The following is a 26,912-nucleotide window of genomic DNA, read 5'->3' as shown; positions in this document are numbered from 1 at the left end:
CTTCCAGAATTTTCTGCCTTCCTTTGTTCATGGGACAGGACGGATCTCTGAGATGGTCACTTGGACATTCCTCTCCTGCAGCACCCTTCAGAGTTCCCTAGAATCAGGGAGGCAGCATATGAAGCTGTGCCATTAGTGCTGAAATGCTCCCTCACTAGTGGAGCTTTGTCTGTTGACATCAGAAGCCTATTCAAATTTTCAGTCACATCCGTGCCATGGATCTGGGAAGACAACACATCGTCCTTTTGTCTGCCTGTCCCTTGCAGAGTGGTTTTTTTCTTTCTTTCTTCATAGCAGAGAATCTGTCGTCTTTGGCTGGATGGAAATCTCTTCACGAGCACACTCGATAGTCTTGCAGGTTGGTCTGAGTAGTCATCCTCACCTATGTTTCATACAGCTCTCTATTCCATTCCACCAACTGGATCTTCAGAGATGTTTTCTGTGGTTTCCATGCTGAGAACCTGATGTTGATTGGATACTTTATCTATGTGAAATTCCTCCTCGTCTTCTTGCTAGTGGTGTTGATCCATGCTATGCAAAATAGACAGAGAATCAAGATTCCCAGAACAAAAAGTGCTTTGAAAACTATGGGTGAAAAGTACCATATAAGAGCTACGTATTCTTTGTCTTCAGTAGTCTGGAGGAAATGCCTGATTCTGATAGATTTTCATAATTCACTACAATACCACCGTGTAATCACTGAAAATATTTGCCTTTGTCCTACACGTATTACCTTAGCAAAATGGTATTCTGATATCCCAATAATCATTGTGACTCCTAAAAAGGAGGAGATAATTTTGTACTATGGCTCCTTCCACTAAATCCACTTCTGATGGCTGTTTCATGACCCCGACAAGATCTTTCATAAAATAGCCCTCAAAGTATAGCTTTAGTCTAGTTCTAGGAACAAATTTTGTACTTTATCTTATTAGTTACAGAGGGAGCTTCCATTTCAGCTCCACAGAAATACTGTAAGAATGCATACACTAATGAAGGCACTTCATTAGTTTCTTAGGATTTAAAAATTGGTAAATGTAATCAACAGAGGAAAATTACTGGAACAAATATGCATAAATGGCTTTAGGCACCTGCAGTGTGAACGAAGAGACCATGCTCATCAAAAAAGAAGGATGAAATTAATTTCTATTTAAAGCTGTTGTGGATAAAGCAATCTGTAAGCACACAAACTAGCACTACAGTTCATCATGTATAAATTACCTTAACAAAATAGAATATTGCTAAGCCTAATTACTGCTATTCAACACATGCTAGGAGAAAACAGAACACCATGACAGGAAAAATCAGAAGACAAGTACTTTTTTGTGTGGCTACTCTCTGGTGCAAAGTCTGTGCTCCTTGCCCTTTATTGGCACAACTTAGCTAGCAGTGAAATACCGTAGGTCTGCTGTGCTTCCCATTTCAGGGAGTTTATTAGACTCCTCTTGTTTCCAGTGTCAGGTAATCATCTAGACATTATATTTCCCTACCTGATCTTGTTCCCTCTGCATAACTCAACATTTTGGAAGAACCAGCTCTGTGCCAGCTCACTAGACCACACCACTCTCTCAAACATGCTTTGCTAATGATGTACTTGTTCATTTAGAAGCCACCTCAGTGACCACCAAAATCAGGAGCTTGTGGGGTGTACATGCAACGTGACTAATCGTGCCTGCCAACACTACATAATAGCACAGGAAGTGAAGCTATTGTTTAGAGGACTGAAAGAATGGGGAGAAAGGTAGAATGTAATCAGTTGAATTGTAGTTTAGCTGAGGTAGCTATAGTGGGGTTGTCTGTTCGGTCAGCTGGCCTAGTGGTCAGGGGCTGCTGCTCCAGTTTCTCTTTTAGTTCAATGTATCAGGGACCTTCTGAATAGGGTTCAGCTGGGTCTGTTCCTTCCCAGTCCTGCCCATCCCAGTGCTAGGCATAGGGGAATCTAGGCTAGGTAGGGGACGATCCAGGCCCTCCTGCTCCACCACATCCTGGCTGAGACCTGAAAGTGTGACCGCATAGGTTAGCCTATGTTTGGCCCACCTCCTGCTCAACTTCCCCAGGCCACTTCCTACCCAACCCCCTCCCTCACTTTTGAGCATGGCTACTATTTAATTACAATCCTTTGCTCCAAACCCCAGAGTCTCAGGGCTGATGCAGATGACTCTCGGGTGACTCTGCAAGTAGTCCTCCTTACCCCAGGTGAGGTCCCAAAGGAGTCAGGGGAAAAACTCACGATCAGACCTCCTCAGTAAGAGCTTCTTCTCCTCCTGGAAGTGACTTCTCTCCTCCCACCCTGCTTGGGGCTGCTGGACCTCTCTTTATCCTGCTCCTTTCCCAGCAGTGCCTGAGGAGCAGAGGTTTTCTGGCCCAGTTCTGCTCCAGCCTTTCCCCTGCCTCAGCCTTAGTGTGGGGTTTACAAACCCCATCACAATATGTCAGTAATGTATCTAAGATACATGAGTTAACACTTTTACTCTTAGAAATCTGTTACAAGGTCTTTAATAATCACAAGTGGACAGGCTCTCTCCCGAAAGCTACCGAGGATAGGAAATTGCTCAGTATATCCCCCTGGCTAATGTTGGCAGATAGGAAAATTTGCACTAGGAATAAGGTAATCAAAACAGAATATTAACATGTATTTGGACATGGGTGATCAAAAGAAAATATTTTATGCAACATCTTTATTTTGTGACTAAAAATATTGCTCAGCAACTCAGATATTTTTGTCAAGTTCTGCTGCAAATTCATAAAATAATCAATAAGTATATTATCTCTTTTCTGCCTCCTGAACTGTTGTAAGTCAAACATGTTGTTTTCGTTTTACCATCTAATGTACCCTTCACAAGAAAGTTACATTATGCTTGCTACATTAAACAGCTGAGAAATTGTAATAGGCTCTTTGAAAGATGTACTCTTTCATAGAGAATGGGTATATCAAAGTTACATATATTCATTCTAAGAGAGTGGATCATAACAAAATAATGCTTTCCTTTAGTATCATTTATTTCCATAATTTTTAGCAGAAGGTGGTAAAGATTTCACAGGGAGATTGAACAGCTGCACGGATTAGGAACTATATCTGGACCAAGAGACCATCCAGCTTTGCAGCATGAATAGATACCACTAACCCAAACCCAAGAGTGTTGCAACCTAGATAATAGTTTGTTAGTAGCTTATGAATTCACAGAGGGGAGGGGGGGAGGAGTTTTCATCTTCTGATAAGGTAATTTAATGATCTACATTTCAAACACTAAGTGAAATGGATGAAATTCCTTGTACAATCTATAGCTAAAGTGTTGAGTTACTAATTAGTGCTAGCAAAGAAAAAAGATAGAGGCAGCAGAGATTTCTTGTTGGTTATAGGTATAGACCATCACTAAGTGCTTCGTTTAAGCATTGGAAAGAACAATACCCTGCTCCGTTGTTAGGTCTATTCAAGAAAGTGCACCTTTAATTCATTTCTGAGCCACATATGAAATCCCTATCAGAAGCTAAAGAGTGACAGAATAAATCAGTGTCATATCACTAGAAAAACTATTCTCAGAAGCTCAACATCTTAAAACAGTCATCCAATGTGTGGATTTAATACTAATAACCAGTGCAATAGCTTAACTCTTCAGAGCACTGTGCACATATTAACAAAGTCAGCCCCACAACAGCTGTCACGTAGACAAGTAGCAGTATTATTATTTTACAGCTAGGGAAATAGACATGGAACCAGCCAGAATATCTTCACTGCGATTTTATAGCCCCGCAGCCTGAGCCCAAGTCAGTGGCCACAGGTGTTTACTTGCAGTGTATATATACCCAGAAAAAACAAATAACTTACGTAAGGTCACACAAGAATCCTGTGGTGGAGCAGGGAACCTGACCTATATCTCACAAGTCTCTCAGGCTACTGTCTGAACCACTGGACTATCATTACTCTCTAGCTGACCTCCTCTGGTCATATATTTCTATTTCCAGTATGGTGGCACCTCCTTTTATCTCTGTCCGTTTCTAGTAATAGCTTGCCCTAAAATGAAACCCAGCATCCCTCCCCCTGCAGTCCAGCTCAGTTTGAGCTTTGAGGGGCAGGGGAAGTAAGGAGGGGGAGCCAAAGTCGGATCCCTGCTATTCAAGGAAAGTTATAGCCGTGTGCCAATTTTCAGTCTAACAAATTGATGTGTGCCCCCACAATGGCTGATCTCTTGCCCTTACCAGTAGAATATACATAGTTTCCCTGTAAATCAGGTATTACACACAATACAACCTTAATATAATGGATGAGGGGGAGGATCCAGAGCCTAGAAACTGAGTCTGCTAATCCCTGACAGATTGTTACGTTCAAGCTGCCACTCAACACCTCTGTCAGAGTAGTGATCAGTGGGCTGTGAGCCTTGTGTACCCAGGCACAACAGGATGTGCCAGCCACAAAGGGCCTGATTGGTAGTGCTCCTGGGTGCCTGCTTGGTCCCAGGTGCACTACTTAAACCAGGAGAGGACACCAGGAAGTTGTCTGTACAACTAGGAGGATCTCCAGCCAGCTGCTATGACAAACTTTGCTCTTTTACCTCACTCTAGTTCCTGGCTTCCAACTTTGCCTCTGACCCATGGCTTCAGCCCTACTCACTCTGGCTCCACCCAGTAGACCTGGCGACCCATGACCCAGCCACGACAGTTTGCTCCGACCACCTGGACCCCTCTAGGGAGGGAGCTGGTACCCCGTTGCCCAGCAAGTCCCATGGAGCATCATTTTCAGGAGCGGGTCACTCATTTCCAACAAAGAACCACATTCTGTGCACTTGTGTGATGTCACTTCTGGCAGAGAACCAAGCCCTCTGGGAACAGCTACCTCAGCTGGAAGCAGGGAACACAACACTCCAGGCTTAGGCTGCTGCCCTGCCACTGGAACAGGAGACCACTGTGCCTTTACCCAGATGTTTCTACAGGAACTGTCAGAAATTCGGGGGATTCCTTAATCAGTGCTGCCTACTCTTTATGTTCTGTCCCTATCCCACTGATTGGACCCAGGTGGGACTGTTGCTCAGCCTACTAAACAGAGAAGCCTTGGGCTGGGTCTCTCCCTTGCTGGAACAAGATAAGCATTCCAGTCTGTCAGCATCACACTTCCTCTGGACCTTCTTCACAATTTTTGATGATCCCCACCACACACACTTGGCTGAAGCTGCCCTGCGGAAGCTCCAACAAGGGTAGAGGTCAGCCACAAGGCATGTCACACTTTTCTGTTGGCTGACGGCAGACAGAATAGAACGAGGCAGCCCCACTGCACCAGTTCCACATAGGATTGAGCGAGAAGATCAAAGACAAATTAGCCTGTGTTGAGACTCATGTGGGCATGGATGCATTTATTGACTTATCCATCCACATTGATGACTGGCTCTGGGAGCAGAGTAAGGAGAAGAGGGGGGTCATGCCAACATCGTGTCTCCATCCCAGAGTCTGCTGCCCCAGCCCATGCGAGTTGACCTGGTCCAAAGGTGTTTGACTGCTCAAAAAAAGGAACAGCACAGATGCAACAATTTGTTTTTACTGCAGCAAGGATAGAGACCCACTCACTATGTGTCATCAAGAATTCCTGCTTGGAAGCAGTCAGGAAACAAATGAGCCCAGGCATGACTTCAGAGTTACTTTGAAATACCACCCTGTGCAAACCCCGACCAAGTTCTGACTGGCCCCCATTCTGATCCACCAAGGCTGTTGCAGCATCTTTATGTGCAGGTTTGTTTACATCCTCCCATTCTTAGGCTTCAGAACTTGAGATCCAGCCTGAGCCATAACTTCAAAGCACTGCCTATACACCTATTTTTAGAGTTTAGCACAAGCCCCTAGTCCTAGTCCGTCAACTGAGGCTGGGAGGCTCACTACAAAATTCTGGGTAGACATACTGTGTTTAAGAATGATAAATGATCAACTGCCTGACCTACTGCAAGCAGCTTCCTTATCTGGAGGATTACCAGCCAAGATGTATGGACTTTTGATTAACAAGGAATCTATGTAATTCCTTCTTTCTGTCTATGCTTCTGTGATGAAAGCAAAGAAAACAAGCTTAGAACTGCCCTAATTTTTGTAGGATAACATGGAGTTTTGGGCATTGGGATAAATTTAGGATTGATCTCAAATTTTGAACTTTGCTTTGCTGTTATCTGGACCAATAAATACACTTTAAGCCTTGGGATCTGTGCTAGATTCGGTCGTGCCTTTAGGCAGGGCTTCATCAGGTCAGGCATTCTGTTCTTTATTTGATTCATCTTACCCTTTATGTAGCATCCTGTACACTCACAGTATTATATAAACAACATCTAGATTCCCTTTCAAGCTTATTGGAAAACACCGGTTCTGCCATCTTTCAGAATAGCACTGTCCTTGGAAACAAGAGCTGCCTTAGACATTGGAATTGCATTTCCTCAAGTCTGTTTCAGTAGCATCTCTCCATTGTCAGCCTTTGTGGATACCGAAGAAACAAATTTAACCTTATTCAATAAACATTTATTTCTTCCACTTCCATACACAGTGTCTGGCAATGTTTTTGGAAGCTATAGTATGTACATCGTGACAAAGAGTCCTGTGGCACCTTATAGACTAAGGCCTGGTCTACACTACACGTTTAAACCGAATTTAGCAGCGTTAAACTGATTTAACCCGTCCACCCGAGGCCCTTTATATCAATATAAAGGGCTCTTTAAACCAATTTCTGTACTCCTCCCCGAGAGGAGTAGAGCTGAAATCGGTATTGCCATGTCGGATTAGGGTTAGTGTGGCCGCATATCGACGGTATTGGCCTCCGGGCGGTATCCCACAGTGCATCATTGTGACCGCTCTGGAAAGCAATCTGAACTCGGATGCACTGGCCAGGTAGGCAGGAAAAGCCCCGCGAACTTTTGAATTTCATTTCCTGTTTGCCCAGCGTGGAGCTCTGATCAGCACAGGTGGCGATACAGTCCCAAATCCAAAAAGAGCTCCAGCATGGACCGTATGGGAGATACTGGATCTGATCGCTGTATGGGGAGACAAACCTGTTCTAGCAGAGCTCTGTTACAGAAGACGAAATGACAAAGCATTTGAAAAAATCTCCAGGCTATGATAGACAGAGGCCACAGCACAGTGTTGTGTGACAAGCGTAACGGAAAGCCAAAGAATCAAATGGACGCTCATGGAGGGAGGGAGGGGGTACTGAGGACTCCAGCTATCCCACAGTCCCCGCAATCCCCAAAAAGCATTTGCATTCTTGGCTGAACTCCCAATGCCTGAAGGGTCAAAAACATTTTCCCGGGTGTTTCAGGGTATATATCGTCAATTTACACTCTTCCCCTTCTCCCCCCGAAAGAAAAGGGAAAAAAACGTTTCTAGCCTTTTTCAATGTCACCTTATGTCTACTGCATGCTGCTGGTAGATGGGGTGCTGCAGCACTGAACACCAGCATCCCCTTCCCGGTGGCAGACGGTACAATATGACTGCTATCCATCGTCATCATCAGCCCGTGAGTCATCATAGCAGCTGGAGGCTTCCTCCCCCTCATTTTATCTCACTAAAAAGTCATTGTTTCTTATTCCTGCATTCTTTATTACTTCATCACACAAATGGGGGGACACTGCCATGGTAGCCCAGGAGGGTTGGGGGAGGAGGGAAGCAAAGGGTGGGGTTGTTGCAGGGGCACCCCCTAGAATGGCATGCAGCTTATCATTTCTGCGGGATCTCTGGGGCTCTGACACAGAGCGGCTGTGTTCTCTGGTTCTCTAGTACACTTGCCCCATATTCTAGAAAGGACTGACTCTATTTTTAGACAAAACATAAAGAAGGGAATGACCCGGGGAGTCCAGCCAGGAGAACCCATGACAGCAGCAGACGGTACAGAACGACTGATAACCGTCATCTCATCGCCAATTTACCATGGCATGGCAGACGGTGCAATAGGAATGGTAACTGTCTCTGCTACCTTGCAAAGGCAAATGAATGCTGCTGTGTAGCACTGCAGTACCGCGTCTGTCAGCAGCATCCAGTACACATACGGTGACAGTGACAAAAGGCAAAATGGGCTCCATGGTTGCCATGCTATGGCATCTACCCGGGCAATCCAGGGAAAAAGGGCACGAAATGATTGTCTGCCATTGCTTTCACGGAGGAAGGATTGAGTGACGACATTTACACAGAATCACCAACGACACTGTTTTTGCATTGGAATCTCAACCCAGAATTCCAATGGGCGGGGGAGACTGCGGGAACTACGGGATAGCTACCCACAGTGCAACGCTCCAAAAATCGACGCTAGCCTCGGTACATGGACGCACACCGCCAAATTAATGTGCTTAGTGTGGCCACGTGCACTCGACTTTATACAATGTTTTACAAAACCGGTTTATGTAAAATTGGAATAATCCTGTAGTGCAGACACACCCTAACAGACGTATTGGAGCATGAGCTTTCGTGGGTGAATACCCACTTAGTCAGAAGCAGTATGTACATTGTTATCCAGCTATTTTGTGTCTACTGAAAATAAATAAGCTTTACCAGGAAATAATTGGATTTTATTTCCATGGGTTACCCAGGGTATTTTAGTTAGGAATGTAAATAACTAGCAATGGACAGAAACTCATTTCCCCCTTCAGTTTCTCTACTTGCTGAGTGGAAAGCTATCCTGATAAAGTAGGTTGCTGGAGAGCCTCCATCTAGAACACTTGTTCAATATTTTTAAATATATAAAAGGCATGAAACCTTCTTGAAGCAAACTTGACTCATTTTGGCAGTCTTGGATACCTTTGCTAAAAGCTGATCCAATTTGCTTTGAAAACAAGATGATCCTTAGAGGTTCTACTTGTAGACTGCATCCTCCATGAACCAGTAGCCATTTCCTATGAAAAATGGTATCGCTAATGTTTCCCATAAAACACTTTTACATACACACACACACTTCTCTCTGGCATCTCATTCTGTGGTTTGTAGGGAAAAAAATTCTAGTAGACAGACTCTATGACAATATAAACTTACTAAGCCACACTGTTCATCACTTTTATATGCGAGGATCTAGAAAAAGCTATTGTGGGGACCACTAAAAAGTGAATATCTATTGCAAAATTGCTTTGCTGTGGTATAGTCTAAACACAGAAAATATCACAGTAAAGATAAAATTATGGTACACGTTTTACTATTTAATTGCACAGAGTTGAACTGGCTCTTGAATTCATACATGCAATTGATACCATATGGCATTCTTGCATTTAGAGACAGAACAGCATTTAGAGAATTAACTAAACTACATACAAAATACGGGAGTCTTGCGAGTGGTATAGTGCAGCCCAGGCCATATCATTCACTGAAATGATTACAACAGTTCATATTAAATATTTCTTACACAGCAAAATAGTACTGGAGCTCCTTTGCTACTCTCATATACTCAAAGCTCTTTGTTTAGACGGTATTATACTTATAAATCCCCTTTGAATGTTGACAACATCAGCAGGTATTGAGAATGCTCAAAATTGCCACATGAAGGTGAACACTTATGGCCTGATAAACTCACAACTTCAGCTCAAGTCAGTGAGAGCTACAGATGCTCAGCCCCTCAAAGTTATGCCCTAATATTAGATGGAAATGAAGAGAAGATTCTTTCAAATGGAGGAGGAAAATCTGATACCAGATATAGTTTTTTCTCAGGAGACTCTGCATAAATCAAGGATCAGAAATTCTACACTGAAATACAGTTACACCATTTTTATACAATACATGTTTAATTAGCTTTAGAGCAGTTTCCTTGATAACAAACATAGCAATCAAGTGAAAGTTTGCATTTTTCAAAACACACATCTACCATCTTAATCAACAATATTTTACAATGGTAATAGATTATTTACATCTCTTCACAATCAAGTTATTCTGCACCATATAACTTCCAGTTCCTGTTATCCTTTGATAGTATTATGATGTTGGATAAAAGAAGCTACACACACACAATCTTTTTTATTTAAAAATATTCTTTGAGATAAGAACCACCATCTACTACTTTTCCTTTGGAAATCTAGTATGCTCTCTTCTTTCTCAATTAATCTTTCCATAAAAAATGGAAAAATGTAAGTTATAATGTAATGAAACGTCAAGTCTTCAGCAGTTTCATTGGACAGACAAATGACATACTATAAGGATATATTAGTTTTGTCTGTTTTTATTGGAGCAGATAGTGATCCATAGATCTGCACCTGGAAGAGAAACCCTACATTCCTGGATCTACCCAGGGTCACACAGTAGAAAATGTGCCACCCCTTCACCATCCTGCCACCTCCTGTGCTAAGACGCTGTGGAGGAAGCTCTGCAGATCCTTGCACAGGGGAAAAGATGAGAGTAAGGGACACTGCACGCTGTCTCACCCACACATGGAGAATCTGACAAGCAGAGAGTGCAACCCTTTCTACAGTAGGAGAACCAAATTAAAAACAAAGCCTTAAATGGCCACGTGTAGGTGCAATCACAAACAAATGCAGAAATGCAAGAATTGCCTCACTAGAGAAGACTGGTAGTCCACTAAGTCCAGTGTTCTGTCTCTGACAGTGGTTAGAACCAGATGCTTCAGACGAAAGAGCAAGGATATGGGAAGCAGGCTCTTAGATTATGCTGGCACATTTTAACATTTTTACTCCCAATCCCTTTTTGAATCTTTCTAAACTCTTGGCCTCAAAGCTATACGATAGAAGCACAATTGTGTTTATAACTTTATCTGAACAAGTGGGTCTCTGTTTTTGTTGAAAATGTTGCCCAAATGCATCTTCACACACTGTACTCATACTCTGACAACATCATACCACAATCACCAAAACATTAAAGGGAAAAACTTGCAATAAAAGGTAAACTGTTACTTTTTGGTGGGACAGGGATGGGTAAGGAGCTTAGACACATATTTAAAATAGGACGTTCCTTTACAGAAGTGTTTTGGATGAAAAAGATTTAATGACCATTTTTTCCAGGATGGTCGGAGATACTTTTAGTATATAGTAGCAAGCTAGTCAAAGTGGGCAGTGGTGAGGATGAGTAGGGTAGCAGGGAATATTCCATCTATCAATGGCCAGTTTTGGAGAGGAAAGTTCTCTTGATAACTTCACAGAAATGAAAATTTTCAATGACATCTCCTCCTAAGATACTAGACAAATGGGAGGAGCCCAAGTTATTAAATGGCTTCATTTTGTACCTGCCAAAAATGGGGGGAGACTTTCAGGAAAGAATGCTTAAGGTATAAATATCAGTGTAGTGGAGCCACCACTTATGCTTTTTGTGAAACATTTATCTTTGGGTGATGTATTTGCTGAAATGCTTCCATATCTAGATTAAAACACAGAAGTACTGACTTGCCAAGAATGAGAGATAGTCATTGCAAAAAATAAGTATAAAGTAGATGTCATCCATCCAGACTACTATCCTGTAAGACTGCATCCTCTCTGAACGTAATTTAGGAAAGAAGGGTGAAAATTGGCCGTGGGTAAGCTGGTGCAGCACTACTGACTTCAAAGAAATTGCACCTGCACTGGAAGTGGTTCATTTATTTTTTATTTTTATATAAAAGCTTACTTGATGGTCAGTGAAAATTAAACTTTTGATCTATTTTTGATTTTCAAAGGAGGCAATTAACCTCCTTTAGCATTTGGTAAAAATGAATTTTCCAAGATATTAATAAATTTATGTCTCATTTGTGCTTTGAAGTGCCGGTACCATTCTATAAGCTTTTTTCTTCTTTGAATCTTTTCTTGTAAGCTCATATTTTTCTCTTTTTCTAAAACAGCAGGAAGTTCTTCCCAGTTTTTAATAAAGATAAATGGAGCCCCCATGGTCTTTAGTAATTGCAGTGGAGCACTGTGGTATATAGATGAATTTCCACACTTGCCTGGTGTCATTACATCTTCTACAACAGGAACAGAGCCATATGAACAAGCTTCATAAATTCTATAGCATTCTGTATTTACTCCCACTGGGCACAATGTGAGATCACTCTGCAGCAATGCCTCTTGATAGATTCTAAAACTTTCATTTGTTTCTTGAGGCTGCCACCTAGAAAAATAAAGAAGTTGAAAATTAACATTACATTTTCCCTTCAAGGGTAGATGTATTGCAATGAAAAATAGAGATCCATGTTATTTTAGTATATATAAATGTTGCAGAGCTACAAGGTTTGTAACAACAGGTCTGAGAATCAGCAAGGTTTTATGTTTCAATCCACATATTCCTAAACAATTTTTTTCAGGTATTTATAGAAAAGTTCACCTGTAAGCTATAAACGCTATAAGAACAATTTTCAACTGAGGGCCTTTAAAGGAAGCATTAATACTTCAAGCACCCACAAAAAAATTTTTTTTAGAAAAATATTTTGCACTGGAAGCCCCTATCAATTTACTTCACAAGCTAAACTAGAAGGTTATTAAGTGGCTCAAAAATAGGCATTTGGAGATAGAATGCTCTGACAGACTTTTTGAAGCAAGAATAATTCCCCCCCCCCAATATTTAAAATCAGCAGGGGGATTTGCTGTTTAGAAATGAGAATGTCAGGCAGCAATTGTCAATCTCTTTAATTTCCTCAGACGGTCCGAGGTACTTTGTGTGACAGCACTCTAGGCCATGGATACTGAATAATCTCTCTCTAGATTCTATATTAGCCTCTCAAGTTCTTTTGTCCAAAATTTTCAGAAAAAGCATTAAGTTGCCTCTAGTTTTATTAAATGCCTTTTAATATTTATAAGAAAGGTTTTTTAAACCTTCCATGAGAACAATTGTACAAACTAATTAAGAGTAGAATTAATTTGTTTGGTTTAATCATGATGACAGTCTACCCCAGGGGATGGCGAACTGCGGCCCGGGGGCCACATCTGGCCCTCAAGCTCCTGCTGGGGAGTGGGGTCCGGGGTTTGCCCTGCTCCGTGGCTCCCAGAAGCAGCGGCATATCCCCCCTCCGGCTCCTATGCGTACGGGCAGCCCAGGGGGCTCCACACACTGCCCCTGCCCCAAGCGCCGCCCCCGCAGCTCCCATTGCACAGGAACCACGGCCAATGGGAGCTGCAAGGGCGGTGCCTGCGGACAGGGCAGTATGCGAAGCCCCCTGGCTGCCCCTACGCATAGGAGCCGGAGGAGGGACATGCCGCTGCTTCTGGGAGCTGCTTGAGGTAAGAGCCACCTGGAGCCTGCACCCCTGACCCCCTCTGCCACCCCAACCCCTTGCCCTAGCCCTGATCCCCCTCCTGCCCTCTGAGCCCCTCGGTCCCAGCCCAGAGAACCTTTTTGCATCCCCAACCCCTCTAGCCCCAACCCAGAGACTGAACCCCCAGCTGGAGCCCTCACCCCCCCTACACACACCTCAACCCCCTGTCCCAGCCCAGAGGGCCCCCCCTCCCGCACCCTGAACTCCTAATTTCTGGCCCCACCCCAGAGCTGTCACTCCTACCCCCAATTTCATGAGCATTCATGGCCCGCCATACAATTTCCATTCCCAGATGTGGCCCTTGGGCCACAAAGTTTGCCCACCCCTGGTCTACCCACTTAATAGTCAAAAAGATAGTTCTGCTACAGTATCGAGATGGTTACACAAAAACCAAAGCTTGTATTTACAGGTTTTTCCTCATCTGGACTGTGCACGGAACCACATTACCCATGTCAAAACACATTATAAAGATGTTTTGGGCCAGGGACCATGTACAGAGCCAGACCAGATTTAGTTCTATTCTGAGTCCTTATAATTTATATTCTCTCAGTCCTTGTAATTTACCACCAATCTTTATAAACGTATTCTATTGGTCTTGCCTCAGAATTGTTTCTTTTCTTGGCAGTCTGCCTCCAAGTCCTTTTCTCAAGTCCCCCTCTATTTCTATGTCTATTTTCCATCTTTTCTTTGATATGGTCATCTTCTTTTCAGCAGATTTCTCTGCCTGTGCCTTTATTGGTTCTGCCTTCACTGCAGTCTCAGCTAGAGTTAGTTATACATTGCAACTAGGGCTGTCAAATGATTAAAAAATTAATTGCGCTATTAAACGATAATAGAATACCACTTTAAATATTTTTGGATGTTTTCTATATTTTCAAATACATGGATTTTAATTATAAACACAGAATACAAAGTATACAGTGCTCACTTTATATTTATTTTTGGATTACAAGAATTTGCACTGTAAAAAAACTAAAATAAATAGTATTTTACAATTCACCTAATACAAGTACTGTGTTGTAATCTCAAAAATAAAACACTGTAAAACTGTAGAGCCTGCAAGTTCACTCAGTCCTACTTCTTGTTCAGCCAATTGCTAAGACAAACAAGTTTGTTTACATTTGCAGGAGACAGTGCTGCCCGCGTCTTGTTTACAGTGTCATCTGAAAGTGAGAACAGGTGTTTGCATGGCACTGTTGTAGCCAGCGCTGCAAGATATTTATGTGCCAGATGTGCTGAAGATTCGTATGTCCCTTCATGCTTCAACCACCATTCCAGGGGACATGCGTCCATGCTGATGACAGGTTCTGCTCGATAACAATACAAAGCAGTGCTGACTGATGCATGTTCATTTTCATTATTTGAGTCAGATGCCACCAGCAGAAGGTTGATTTTGGGTGGTTCGGGTTCTGTAGTTTCTGCATCGGAGTGTTGTTCTTTTAAGACTTCTGAAAGCATGCTTCACACATCTTGTCCCTTTCAGATTTTGGAAGGCACTTCAGATTCTTAAACCTTGGGTCGAGTGCTGTAGATATCTTTAGAAATCTCACATAGTACCTTCTTTGCGTTTTGTGAACTCTGCAGTGAAAGTGTTCTTAAAATGAACAGCATGTGCTGGGTCATCATGAGAGACTGCTATAACATGAAATATATGAAAGAATTTGGGTAAAACAGCAGGGGACATATAATTCTCCCCCTTGGAGTTCAGTCACAAATTTAATTAATGCATTTTTTTTTAAATTAGCGTAATCAGCATGGAAACATGTCTCTGGAGTGGTGGCAGAAGCATGAAAGGGCATACAAATGTTTAGCATATCTGGCATGTAAATACCTTGCAATGCCAGCAACAAAAGTGCCATGCAAATGCCTGTTCTCATGTTCTGGTGACACTGTAAATAAGAAGAGGGCAGCATTATCTCTTGTAAATGTAAACAAACTTGTTTGTCTTAGCGATTGACTGAACAAAAAGTAGGATTGAGTGGACTTGTAAGCTCTGAAGTTTTACATTGTTTTGTTTTTGAGTGCAGGTATATAATAAAAAAACCTATATTTGTAAGTTGCTCTTTCACAACAAATAGATTGCACTACAGTACTTGAATTAGGTGAATTGAAAACTATTATTTATTTTGTTTATCATTTTTAGTGCAAATATTTGTAATAAAAATAATATACACTTTGATTTTAATTACAACACAGACTACAATATATATGAAAATGTAGAAAAACATCCAAAATATTTAATAAATTTCAATTGGTATTCTATTGTTTAACAGTGCAATTAAAACTGTGATTAATCGTGCTTAATTTTTTTTAATCGTAATTAATGTTTTTGTTTAAATAATCGATGAAAGACTGTTCAGATTTTTTAAAAGCATCACCTCCTCTTTAAGGGAATACCTATCGAATCCTGCCAAGGTTTAAGGTAGCAGTTGTTAAAAGCAAATTAAAAAAGTACCATTAGAACTTATTTCACTTAGTCAGAAGATCTGTCCTACCTCCTGAAGACACGAAATGAACTATATTGTTTAGCTCAGGGGTCAGCAACCTTTCAGCAGTGGTGTGCCGAGTCTTCATGTATACACTCTAATTTAAGGCTTCGAGTGCCGGTAATACATTTTAACGTTTTTTAGAAGGTCTCTCTATAAGTCTATAATATATAACCAAACTTCTGTTATATGTAAAGTAAACAAGGTTTTCAAAATTTTTCAGAAGCTTTATTTAAAATTAAATTAAAATGCAGATCTTATCAGTTTAGTGTGATCCTTGCCCTTGCTTTTCCTTGCTGAGTTTTCCAATGTCTGGTGGCACCTATTTAGATACTTTAAGCTGCACACAGGCTTCTGAGTTATAAGTTGATAACCGGCTGGCAGGAGGTCAGCGGCTGGAACCCCAGATCGGCAGCTGAGGTGAGTGGAGCTGGCGGCTGGTAGGGCTGAGCAGGGCCGGAAGCCTGGACCCTGTCTGGCAGGGGGCCTGCACTGCAACTCCAACCGGAAGCAGGCTGGCAAGGGGCCAGCAGCGGGAACCCCAGAGCGGCGGCAAGCTGAGCAGCTCAGCCCTCCGTTCTGGGGTTTCCACTACCAGCTCCTTGCCAGCGGGGGTCTCAGCTCCTTGCCAGCCTGGGGTTCCATCCCCCAGGCCAGCAGCCTGAGTGGGACCGGCGGCAGGATCGCGGCTGGCAGGAGCTGGTGGCGGAAACCCCAGAGCGGCGGTGGGCTGAGCAGCTCAGCCTGCCCTGCATGCCATGAAAAAAAAAAAAATCAGCTCACGTGCCACCTTTGGCACACGTGCCGTAGGTTGCCGACCCCTGGTTTAGCTGAAGCCATCATCTTTATATGCGGTTGATAACATAAAGCTCTGGTTTCATGTCTCCCTCTTCTGGTAGGTGGATAATCCACAGGATGTATGACACAGATTTTGAATACCCACTGCCCCTTCCACCAAAACCAGGTATGTGTGAGAGGAGACAGGACTGGCTGCATTATGTTAGATATTTCTTTCAAACTATGTCAAGTCACAACCACAATGTAAAGTACTATAGCAAACAAGGTGTTAAGGCATCCAAGATCTGTATGAAAATTTCAGCTCAGCAAGGTTTTCATTGTTTTAAGTTTGACCATTGTCATTATTTATACTATTTTATTTATAACATATTTTAAAAGAGATGACCTAGGTCATCAATGATCTATGCAAGGGGCTTTGAATAATTCAGCTAGCAAACTATACATTTAGAAAGTAAATCATAGCTCTTACTGTTCTCTGGCTGCAATCCAACAGAGTTTATTAAGCCCGTCTTGTTTCAAAACTTCCATTAGGTTCTCCCTAGATGAATTCTTATACACAGTTCCTAAAAAATTACATAGATACGATCTTGGAGAACGTAGCATTGACCAGTTGGGCTCTACAATGGGGAAATTCCTGTATCTGTAACAACAATGCATACGTTAGATGAAAATATTTTTATGTCAAAGGAAAAAGATGGGTTTTTGCACCATTTCATGTTTATGCAGCAGATTTTAAGAACTGGAATAGCTTTGTAATCAGTTCCAATATTTAACTACTGACTGAATTTAAAAAAAACAAAGATAGCCAAACACTGATGGATAATATTTATCATTATCCCTTTGTTTTTAGATGAACATTCTGTAGAATGTGTACATAATTCCACTTGGTGCTATCAAAAAGAAGTTAGGGATCTTCTAGGGTGTAAATCAGAGAAAAAAAATCTGTTTCAATAGCAGCTGTTCTCAATACCACCACTTATTTTGGCTGAAGTTGCAGGGTTAGAAGTTCCTTTGGAGTTGATGTCTCGGTTATTTGAATCAGCTGAAAGTGTATGCTGTAAAAACAATGCCATTGGTATACTCCCAAATGAAAACTCAACTCTGTCCCTACAATCTGTGCATCTTCACCAATTTAATCTGTGAATTACACTTAAAGTTACTGATTTTAGTCATAACAGCACCAATGGTTCAGCTAAAGGGCTGGCAGAGTCATTTGCATTATCTAGTTCTAATTTACCACACTTTTGTATGTTAGTATTAAATTACGTGTCCCTCTTACAGCTGTCACATTCTCAAAATTAGCGATGATTTTCTTCCTAACTTTTTTATTTTTAGAGAGTGGGTCAATAATACTGTTAGTTTCCCTTCAATTTCTATATTTTTTCTATATTATTACAGTAAGGAAACAATTTGGAAAAAAAACATACATTGATCACAAAATTATCCTAGTTTCAAAACAAGCCTGTAGTCTTACTCCTAGGGGAATTCTGTGCCACTGCACATGTGCAGAATTCATGTCCCCAGCAGATTTCTTTGCTTCCCCAGAGAAAAATGACTTTCTGATGGGGGAAGTAAAGGGAAGCCACAAGAGCAGTTATGTGACCCTCCCCAGCAATATGTTTTAGGTGCCTAGGGCAGCCAGCAGAGAGGTAAATCACTGTGGGGCAGGGGGTGGGACTGGGGAAGACCCGGCTGGTGAATCCTACCCTGCGCCGGGCTCAACTGCAAGTCCCGGCTGGGCTGGGGAGCATGGGACTTCCTCTTCCCCTGCACAGCATCCACGGCCAGGTCAGACCCACCCTCAGAGTCCCATTAATGTTGCACCCATACCGCCCCAACAAGCCTCTGTGCATTCAGATCCCCCCAACCTGGATCCCCCACTGAGCAGCCTGAACCCAGACTGACTCAAACAGAACCCTCTCAACCCACACCTTGATTCCCCCACACTGAGCCCCTCCACAGTTGGATCCTGCCAGGCTAAGCCTGCCTGCCCACACCTGGCACGGAGGGGCAAGGCCGGAGGATGTTTCTGGGGCAGGCCCGGTCCTTGCTCTGTGTCAGGGTTGGGTGCAACCTCACCGCTGAGTCCATGTCCCGGGGGAGAGCTGCAGTGATCTCCCCGCTCTGTGCAACCATGGCCTGTGCTCCGCAATGCCATGCTGGAGTCTCCACATTTATTTGACAAATACAATTTGCAGAAATTTGCAGAATTTTAAAATATTGTGTGCAGAATTTTTTATTTTTTGGCGCAGAATTCCCTCAAGAGTACTTTAGTCCATCCTCACTTTCCTTGGCTTCTCCACCGCCTTTGGTACTGTTGATCATACGCTCCCTTTCTGAACATCTTATTCCCCACCCCCACCTGGGGCTTTCATGACTCTGTCCTTTCCTGGTTCCCCTGCTATTTCTTTGGACAGTAATTCAGCACTTCTTTCAGAGGTTCTCTCTCTTCCTTGCCGTTGTTTCTCTCTGTAGGTTTCCTACCAGACTTTGTACTTGTTTCTTTCCACTTCTCTGTGTCACTCCCTCAACCACTCTTCATTTGGGTAATTGCATCCATGTACATGGCTTTAACTTCCACTTTTACATCAATGACTGCAAATCTACCTTTCCACTTCTGACCTCTCCCTCTTTTTCTCCCCACCTCACCCTTGCATCCCAACCTACCTCTAGGGCATTTCCTCCTAGTTGTCTCATTGTCATCTTAACATGTTCAAAACTGAATATATATCTTTCCTTACAAACACTGATTCTTTGCCACTGTGGAGGCTCCATGTTTACTTTCTGTCAATGGCATCCTGAGCAAATTTCCTTTGGTTTCAATAAAAACATGTTTTCTAATGGCCAGTGTTGCAAATTCAACATGGATCTGAAAATTAAGCTTTCTGGCTTGCATTATCACCATTGATAATAGAGATTCTGCAGTTGGAATAATTCTGTTAAGACACGAGTAAGACAGGAAAGGATGAAGATAACTCTCCCACAGCTGTATCCACTCTACAACACTAACAGGATTAAAATGTAGTAAACATTTATTGCAAGGCATCTTACTATAAATGTTTCAGAAATAATGTTACAGATTTAACTGCTAAAAACAATAGGCATGTACAGTTCATGCATAACTGATTCCTTAAGTGTAATTTGTTTATGTTTAACACTTACGTAGCTACTCCTAAAGGCCACTGGAAAATATCTTCTTCGTTTACCCAGGTACAGTCGTATACCACAAAAAGTAGTTCCACAAATCCTCCACGTCTTTTCAGGTATGGGTGAATCCATTCATTGTTACACTGTTCACTTCCAAGCAGCACAATGGCAACATGCCTCAGCTTGCGAGTTTGTATTAAAGTTTGTGCATAATGCAACCACTGAGTGGCATAAGTGATCTTTGCTTCCTCTCTTCCATTCAGAACTAGAACCACATTATCAGCTGCTACTGAAAAGTATCCCGGGACTACGGCTGGACCAGTGATGAAACTGTGAATAATAAAACACAAACACTTGACCTCTTCTGAGATATGTTACCAACTTTTATGCATATTCTGTTCACTGCATTGTAAACAATCTGCCTGCAGTGTTTAGAGATTTTGTTTCTTCATTAAAACAGACATTATGTACTGCAAAATACTTTTGCTATTGTGACAAATTTCAGATGTACAGAGTCTAAAATGACAATTTAAACTTTAGTAAAGCTCGTGTTGGCCTTTTACCTGAACAATAAAGAGATTAAAAATTAATTGCAAACACGGTATAGTGCAGGGACGTCAGAACCTTTACTATAGTCAAATACTGAAAAGTCTTGAAAATCTGAATGAATCCATTGAAACTAGACAGAATCCCTAGAATAATTAGTTAGGGTATGCTTTGTCATCTGTGAAATGGATCAAAAACTTCTATTCTTTTCAAAACCAACAGAATACAAAATACCACCACAGGGACTGAAAACCTTCAGTTTCATATGAGAAATCTGTAGTACTGTATTATGACAGACACTATTAAGAAAGGAAGGATGGTCCAGTGGTTAGGTCACTAGCTTGGGACTCAGGAGACCGGTGTTCAATTCTCTGCTCTATCACAGACCTCCTATGTGACCTTCATCTCTGTGCTTCAATTGCCTACCTGTAAATGGGCATAATAGCACTTTTCTAATGGGAAGGGGGATTGTGAAGATGCATACATTAATAAATTTTGAGGTGTGCAGTTACTACAGTATTGGAGATCATTACAGTGCCTAACAGATATTGCACTTCACCTTTGTTTAACCATCCAAAGGCCTGACCTTGCAAACACATATGCATGTATGTAGTCTCATTGAAGTAAATGGGACAACACACATATGTGAAGTTAAACATGTCCATAAATACTTGGGTTTTGATCCTGCAAACAATCTGGAAAGCAAGTCAGCATTAATGTTCTACAAATTCCCTGAGAGTAACTTAGAACTGGGAAGGTGGGTTATTCTTAAAGTTTTTTTTTTTAATTTACATTTGAAAAGTTCTAGGGATGTTAAATTATTCCTCTGAAAATGTTTGGGGTAGATATATCATGTCCTGTTATACCACCATATTCTGCATCAATGAGAACAAAGAAACACCCTGAGTTTATTTACCTGCCCATTTTAACTGGTATTTTGGCAATTATGTCTTTAGAGTTAATACTTTAAAAAAATACCCATATAAAAAGGTCTCAGTGCCCCACCAATAATTAACAATAGCAAGATGCCTCCCCCCCACACTCCCAGCAGCCTACAGACTATAATAATAATAATAATGCACAAAAACTCCATGAGCCAGCAACATTAAATAGTCAAATACAGATAACAATTTACTTCAGCCAGCCAATAAATAAAAATGAAAAAACCTCCGCATTCCCACATCACACCTAACAACATACCCTCATGCTTCCTCACAAAATCCTATCACACAAGCGGATTTTGTATTGTGACTGGAAGACATGAAGTTGGGCTATTTCGGATTAAGGAAAAAACAGATTAATCATAGATAGAAGGAGAGAATTCACATTTTTCTACTTGATAACTAACCTATCCAATTTTTAATTTTTGCTGTATTGGTACTTTCCACTTTTTAACTCTGTATTTTGGAAGCATCTGAAATGTGAATAGGTTTTGCTTAAAATGGAGACTTGGCAAACTCTTCTCCAAAGAGGTTAGGATAATCTGGTTACACCCAGAATACAGCCTATTTAAATGCCAATATAGAAGTCCTTTCTCCCAATGAGATAGACATTAAGAAACTATGTAAATATGTTAAGTATTATTCACCTGAAACTGACAGATAATTTAAAGAAGAAAATGTTTTTAACTAGTCAAGATTCTAAAAACCCATTCATAAGTGTAGCAAAATATTTCTTATCACTAGTTAAAGCCACAACTGTAATCTGTAGGTGGGAAGAGTGGCCACAGAAGAGGGTGAATTCCAACCTTGCCAGCTTCCACTGAGTTCTTTGTACAAAGCCTAATTCTTCTGACTTTAAGCAGTGATGGGCAATAGGACTGTTCTTGTAATTTCTAGAAATTACATTTTAAATTAATCAAACTGTCATACAGAACATATTTAACACAAGGTCTGAAATTAAGTATGGCAATAAATATGTTCATCGTTCGTCAGAATGAATCACCAAAACAAGTATTATTGTTATACCATTTCCCTTTATGCAGATTAAAATATTTACATTTGTTGGAGTGGGAGGGATAAAATATACAACTGGACACCTTTTCCTACAGTGTTTATGTTTTAGACTGCTAAAGTTAACATAAGAGAAGGTCAGTGTCATGCAACTGGTACCTGAAATGTGTTTTTCCTCCCTTTATGCTTCCTTCTCTCCACTGTGCAGTCACATCAGCAGGTTCAAGCAGACCTTCAAGAATATGTTGCCAGAGGTAAAGACCTACATAAATAATGAAGAGCGGCGGGAGTACTTGGTGCATATATGGCATCTCCTGTCTACTGTAAAAATCATACCAAAAGGAATCTTTCAGGAATTGTGTGGCAATGATGGTGGGATGTGGATGTCAAATTTTCCTATTTAACATGGATTGGTTGCTCAACCCCCCAAAAATAAACAAACCCATCCACACTCTTTGGAATTAGAAAGGGAGGATTTTCTACATCAGGCCAAAATTTGGGCAGTTATTTTTTAAAATTGTAGGCAGGCAGTGTCCTGTTAACTGCTGGACAGGAAAACAAAAAATGACTGTGTAAATATATTTGTTACAATGTTAAGCATTATCAGATTTAAGACAAGTACACTTGTCACAGAGTGACTGGCCCCTTTAAGAGGCAAGGGGGTCCAGTGTACCTGGACTGACCACCTGCTGCCTAGTTGGGCTTAAGGGAAAGCATCTGGACCCTATAAAGGCAGACACAGCTGGCCAGGGTGGGGGGCAGGAGACAGATGCCTGAAGACCCTACAGGGAATGAGAAGGCTCTTGCAGGGCCCTGATTCAGGAGGGAAACAGACCCTCCAGGAGGAGGTGGTAGGCCAGCTGAAACTGGAATGAAGACTTAAGTTTGAATTTTATTTTGAAAGAATAAATAAATTGGCACCCTGAAAGTGAATGCTTTGAATTTGGACTGTGGTCTTTTAAGGGGCCTTGAGTGAAGGGGAAACTGAGGAAGGCCTCAGCAGAGCCACACTTGGCGAGGAGGCACTATAATGTAGTCATGCCCAATTACAACACTGTTTGTTTGCGAGAGAGAGGTGAGGTTTCTTCCCTGGAAACATGGAATATTTTTACAATGGAAAAATACCCACATATAGTATGTCAATGAATACAAAAGACCACCATAAAAAATCCCATCTAAAGATGGCATTGTTGCAGTTTCAATGAAAATTCCTCCAAAAGTTCCATTCACATTCTAAGAAGGTCAAGGTTCTTGGAGTTTTATGGATAGAGGAAATGCAGTAGCTTCTAAAATGGAGCAACTTTCAGGTTAATTGCTAGCAGTGCCAAGAAAAGGGTGTTCACTTTTAGATAATTAAGGCCCCAGTCCTGCAAACAGTTACATGCATCAGTTCAATATAAACACTACAGTATTTTAAGTTACATGTGGGAAGGTTCTAGATGGGTCGCTGTGTCCAGGGCAATATTAACCTATCAGTAGGCCCTGGCCTAGAAAAACATACACTTTAGCAGCCTGATGCAGAGGGGAGGTCTTGGAGGGCAGGGGAGACTAAGCCCACAAACACAAACTCCGAAGCAGCAGCTCCTGTTCCACAGGGTGGGCATTCTGGGTTTGTGAGATGGCACATGGAGCCACAGCTCTACTCAGGTCCTACCAGCCCATGCAGCCTTCACCCAGCCCTGTGGGACAGGAGCCACCGCTGAAGAGTGAGCAGGGGCAGGCTCACTTTCCAACTCTCCCCACTTCCCTGGCCTACCCTCTGCACTGGGTTGCGGTTCTAGGGCAGAAGGTGGTGCATATATGTAATGGTGGGTCACAAAGGAAAAAGAAAAGACAAGACAATGTAGTTGGTGAGTCCTCTTAGTAAAAGGTTTGTGAAGGGAACAAATCTGCACAACCCACATAGTGTTTCTTTCTCTCAACTTCTGATCTAGAAGTCAGCATGAAAAAGTATTCACCAGGACTCCTCAATTTTTTGTATTGCACTATGTGCTCAGGAATGAACAATGCAACACTACGCAATTTGCTTAGGATAATCCAGCAAAGAGAGTCCCTGACAGCAGTATAGGATAAGCAAATGATCAAAGTACGCCAAAGAACTGAAGTTCTCATTGTGTTGTTTATACAGTTCTGAATAATAAATACTTATCGCTTATACCAGGCCTTCCATCCAAAGATAGCACAGTACTTTAAACAGGTAAGCAAACTCTGTTATACTCACCTTTACAGAAAGGAAAAGAGACACAGAAAGGTTAAGGGACTTGCAAGGTCACTTAGCAGTATTAAACATATTAATCACAAATGCTTACCAATGGCTGCTTTACCCCAGATCTGCACTTTAAGGTTTGCTTGTTCTTGCTGGGATTTCATATTTTTTAACATTTGAAGATTAGTTTCATATCTCTGCTGTGAAACAATCTGCTCATTTTTTTCATCTCCTTCCCAGGGATTCCATTCTTCATTTCCCAAAGAAGAGCGTTCTATGTTTAAAAGACACACATTTTGCATTAACAACCTCAGGTCTACAAGTCTACTCCTAATTGTTACAGAAATAACAGGTCTCATTTTAGTAGATGCTTTCTAAGGTACTGTCCACAGCAAGACTATTTTCAAAACACACTTATGCCCAACCATGGCTACAGCATAGCTTGCATCTGTGCTCATTGCACTAGCGTACAGTGACAAAAATTAGATGTCTAATTCCCCACAGGTAGCAATAGTGGAAGCTTTAGTGTAGACAGGGCTCAGGTCTGCCTGCGCAGCATTGGGGCCTACGTTTGTACAGCACCTAGCACAATGCTATCCTGAGCCCTACTGGGTATCTATGGTGCTACCACAATAAACTGTGAATTTTTTAATCCAGGGCATGAGGAATTTTCTTTGTGGTCGTTCCTGTAAGCAGCACCTGCAATGAAAGATTGAAAGGGTGGGGGGGGGGGGTAGCGTGGAAGACGAAATAACCGAGAGACCTATTTTTCATATTATAGGAACTATATTTAAGACTCAGAAAATATGCATTTTCCACCCAGGTGACTCATAGGCATAAAGTTACGTCTCACTGATGCCAAAATACAAAGACTCTGTCACCAAAGTTAGGAGAGTGACTAGTTCTAGAAGCCAGGCCTGTATTTAATCCTCTGAATTGACAGCTAGATTAAGAACTGCTACAACAGTAAAACTTCACATATTCAAAACAAATTGGCCCTAAAAGGAGAAAATTTCAGAACAAACCGGCACCATGTATCACATACATGCCATCGAAGAAGCGGACCTTGTCAACAAAAGCTTCATTGTTTAGGGTGACCAGACAGCAAGTGTGAAAAATCGGGACAGGGGGTGGGGTAATAGGATCCTATATAAGAACAAGACCCAAAAAGCGGGACATCTGGTCACCGTAATTGTGCTGCGAGAATTGCTGACATTTACTGCTAAAGAACTAATTCTTCCAAGCATAGACATAAACATACACCGAGTTTTTGGGCAGGGGCCTCTCACTAGCACTTGAAACCTGTAGCTGCCACGGGCAGGCGCCTCAGCTCAGACTGTACGGGTAGCTACTAGCTAACCCCCACCGACCCAAAAGGCTTAGCTGGCTGCCCACGTCTCCAGCTTGCTACATAAGCGGCACCTCTTGCCGCTGCCGGGTGGGAGCAAAGCTCCCCCCCAACCCCGTTGTATTAAAGCCCAGTCGCCAGGAGCCTCAGCTACCCGGTCACCAGCCTCCCGGGCGCTAGGCTCGGCACTCGGGGGGGATATTTCACAGGGCAGGAGCCAAAGGGGCCGGAAGGCTCCGCAGCGTCCCCTCACACCCCCCGCTTGCTGGCTAGCAGCAGCTGGCGCCCAGCGTGGCCCCGCTCACGCCCCGGACACGCGTGACAGCGCAGCCGCCGGCCGGCCGGGCCCCTCCGCCGCGTTACCTCTGCCGAGCCGCGGCTGCCGGGGGCCGCCCCGGGAGGCGGGCGGCCGCCGCGGCCGCAGGAAGACGCTGTAGGCGGCGTAGAGGGAGAAGAGCACGTAGGCGGCCAGCAGCGCGGAGCAGAGCCGCTTCCGCGTGGCCCGCATCCTGCCGCAGCCTGCAGGCCGCGCGCCGGGGCTGGCCCGGGCCCGCCTCCCGTCCCGTCACGCGCCAGCGGGGGGCTGCTGCCGTGGCCCCCGCCTGCTTGGAGGCGGGCGGGGAAGGGTAGCGCCGGGCCGGAATTGGTCCCGCCAGATGCGGGACCCCCACCGCGGTGCAGTGGCCCAGCAAAACCCGGGCCCGACACTTGCCGCCCCCCCCCCCCCCGAGGACAAGCGCCTGCTGCACAAAGCCACCGCAGGTGCGTCCCGGCTCAAGAGCCAGACCCGGGCTGCTCGTGGCAGCCTTGGGCCATTTGAATTGTACAGCGCAGAAAGGAAGGGGAGCCACTTCTGCTTGCCTGGGAAAGTCTGACACACCCTGGTACAAAACCCCTGGAAAACACATTTGGCTCATGGTACTTGGATCCTGGTATATTCTGCTCCCAACCACCACCATCTAAGGCAGGGGTCGGCAACCTTTCAGAAGTGGTGTGCCCAGTCTTCATTGATTCACTCTAATTTAAGGTTTTGCGTGCCAGTAATATGGTTTAAGGTTTTTAGAAGGTCTCTATAAGTCTAATATATAACTAAACTATTGTTGTATGTAAAGTAAACAAGGTTTTTTAAATATTTAGGAAGCTTCATTTAAAATTAAAATGTAGCTCTTATCAGTTTGGTGCAGTGGTTCTTAACCTGGGGTGTAAGATTTTTTTAGAAGCTGGGGGCGGCTGCAGAGCGCTGGGCCTGGGCCAGGAGCAGAGCACT

General features: G+C 42.8%; 2 protein-coding genes across 6 annotated transcripts in view; one reads left to right on the top strand and one right to left on the bottom strand.

The window, feature by feature from the left end:
* Positions 1-6,446, top strand: part of LOC123378094 — a 37,735-nt gene extending 31,289 nt beyond the window's left edge. The window contains exon 3 of the mRNA XM_045031620.1: positions 4,558-6,446. Within this exon, the coding sequence (XP_044887555.1) occupies positions 4,558-4,866 (309 nt within the window). The 3' untranslated portion in view covers positions 4,867-6,446. The remainder of the gene's footprint in view (positions 1-4,557) is intronic.
* Positions 6,447-9,157: 2,711 nt separating this feature from the next.
* RXYLT1 (ribitol xylosyltransferase 1) lies at positions 9,158-26,347 on the bottom strand. 5 transcript variants are annotated; one of them, XM_045033047.1, is made up of 6 exons: positions 25,559-25,676; positions 24,401-24,571; positions 22,251-22,412; positions 19,609-19,923; positions 16,916-17,086; positions 9,158-12,021 (listed from the first exon to the last, which is right to left on the bottom strand). In XM_045033047.1, the coding sequence occupies exons 3-6, from the start codon at positions 22,400-22,402 to the stop codon at positions 11,601-11,603; spliced, it is 1,059 nt and encodes a 352-aa protein (XP_044888982.1). In that variant the 5' UTR covers positions 22,403-22,412; positions 24,401-24,571; positions 25,559-25,676; the 3' UTR covers positions 9,158-11,600. The 5 variants fall into 5 exon arrangements, with proteins under 5 accessions (XP_044888982.1, XP_044888961.1, XP_044888975.1 ...); XM_045033026.1 differs by lacking the exon at positions 25,559-25,676 and adding an exon at positions 26,009-26,347 and having other exon boundaries at positions 9,160-12,021; positions 22,251-22,353; XM_045033040.1 differs by lacking the exon at positions 25,559-25,676 and adding an exon at positions 25,800-25,908 and having other exon boundaries at positions 9,161-12,021; positions 22,251-22,353.
* Between the last annotated feature and the right edge of the window lie 565 nt (positions 26,348-26,912).

This window comes from Mauremys mutica, chromosome 1 (genome assembly GCF_020497125.1).
Source record: "Mauremys mutica isolate MM-2020 ecotype Southern chromosome 1, ASM2049712v1, whole genome shotgun sequence".
In the NCBI taxonomy this organism is placed as follows: domain Eukaryota; kingdom Metazoa; phylum Chordata; order Testudines; family Geoemydidae; genus Mauremys; species Mauremys mutica.
The sequence above is the reverse complement of the archived record's forward strand: the minus strand, read 5'-3'. Positions and strand labels throughout refer to the sequence as shown.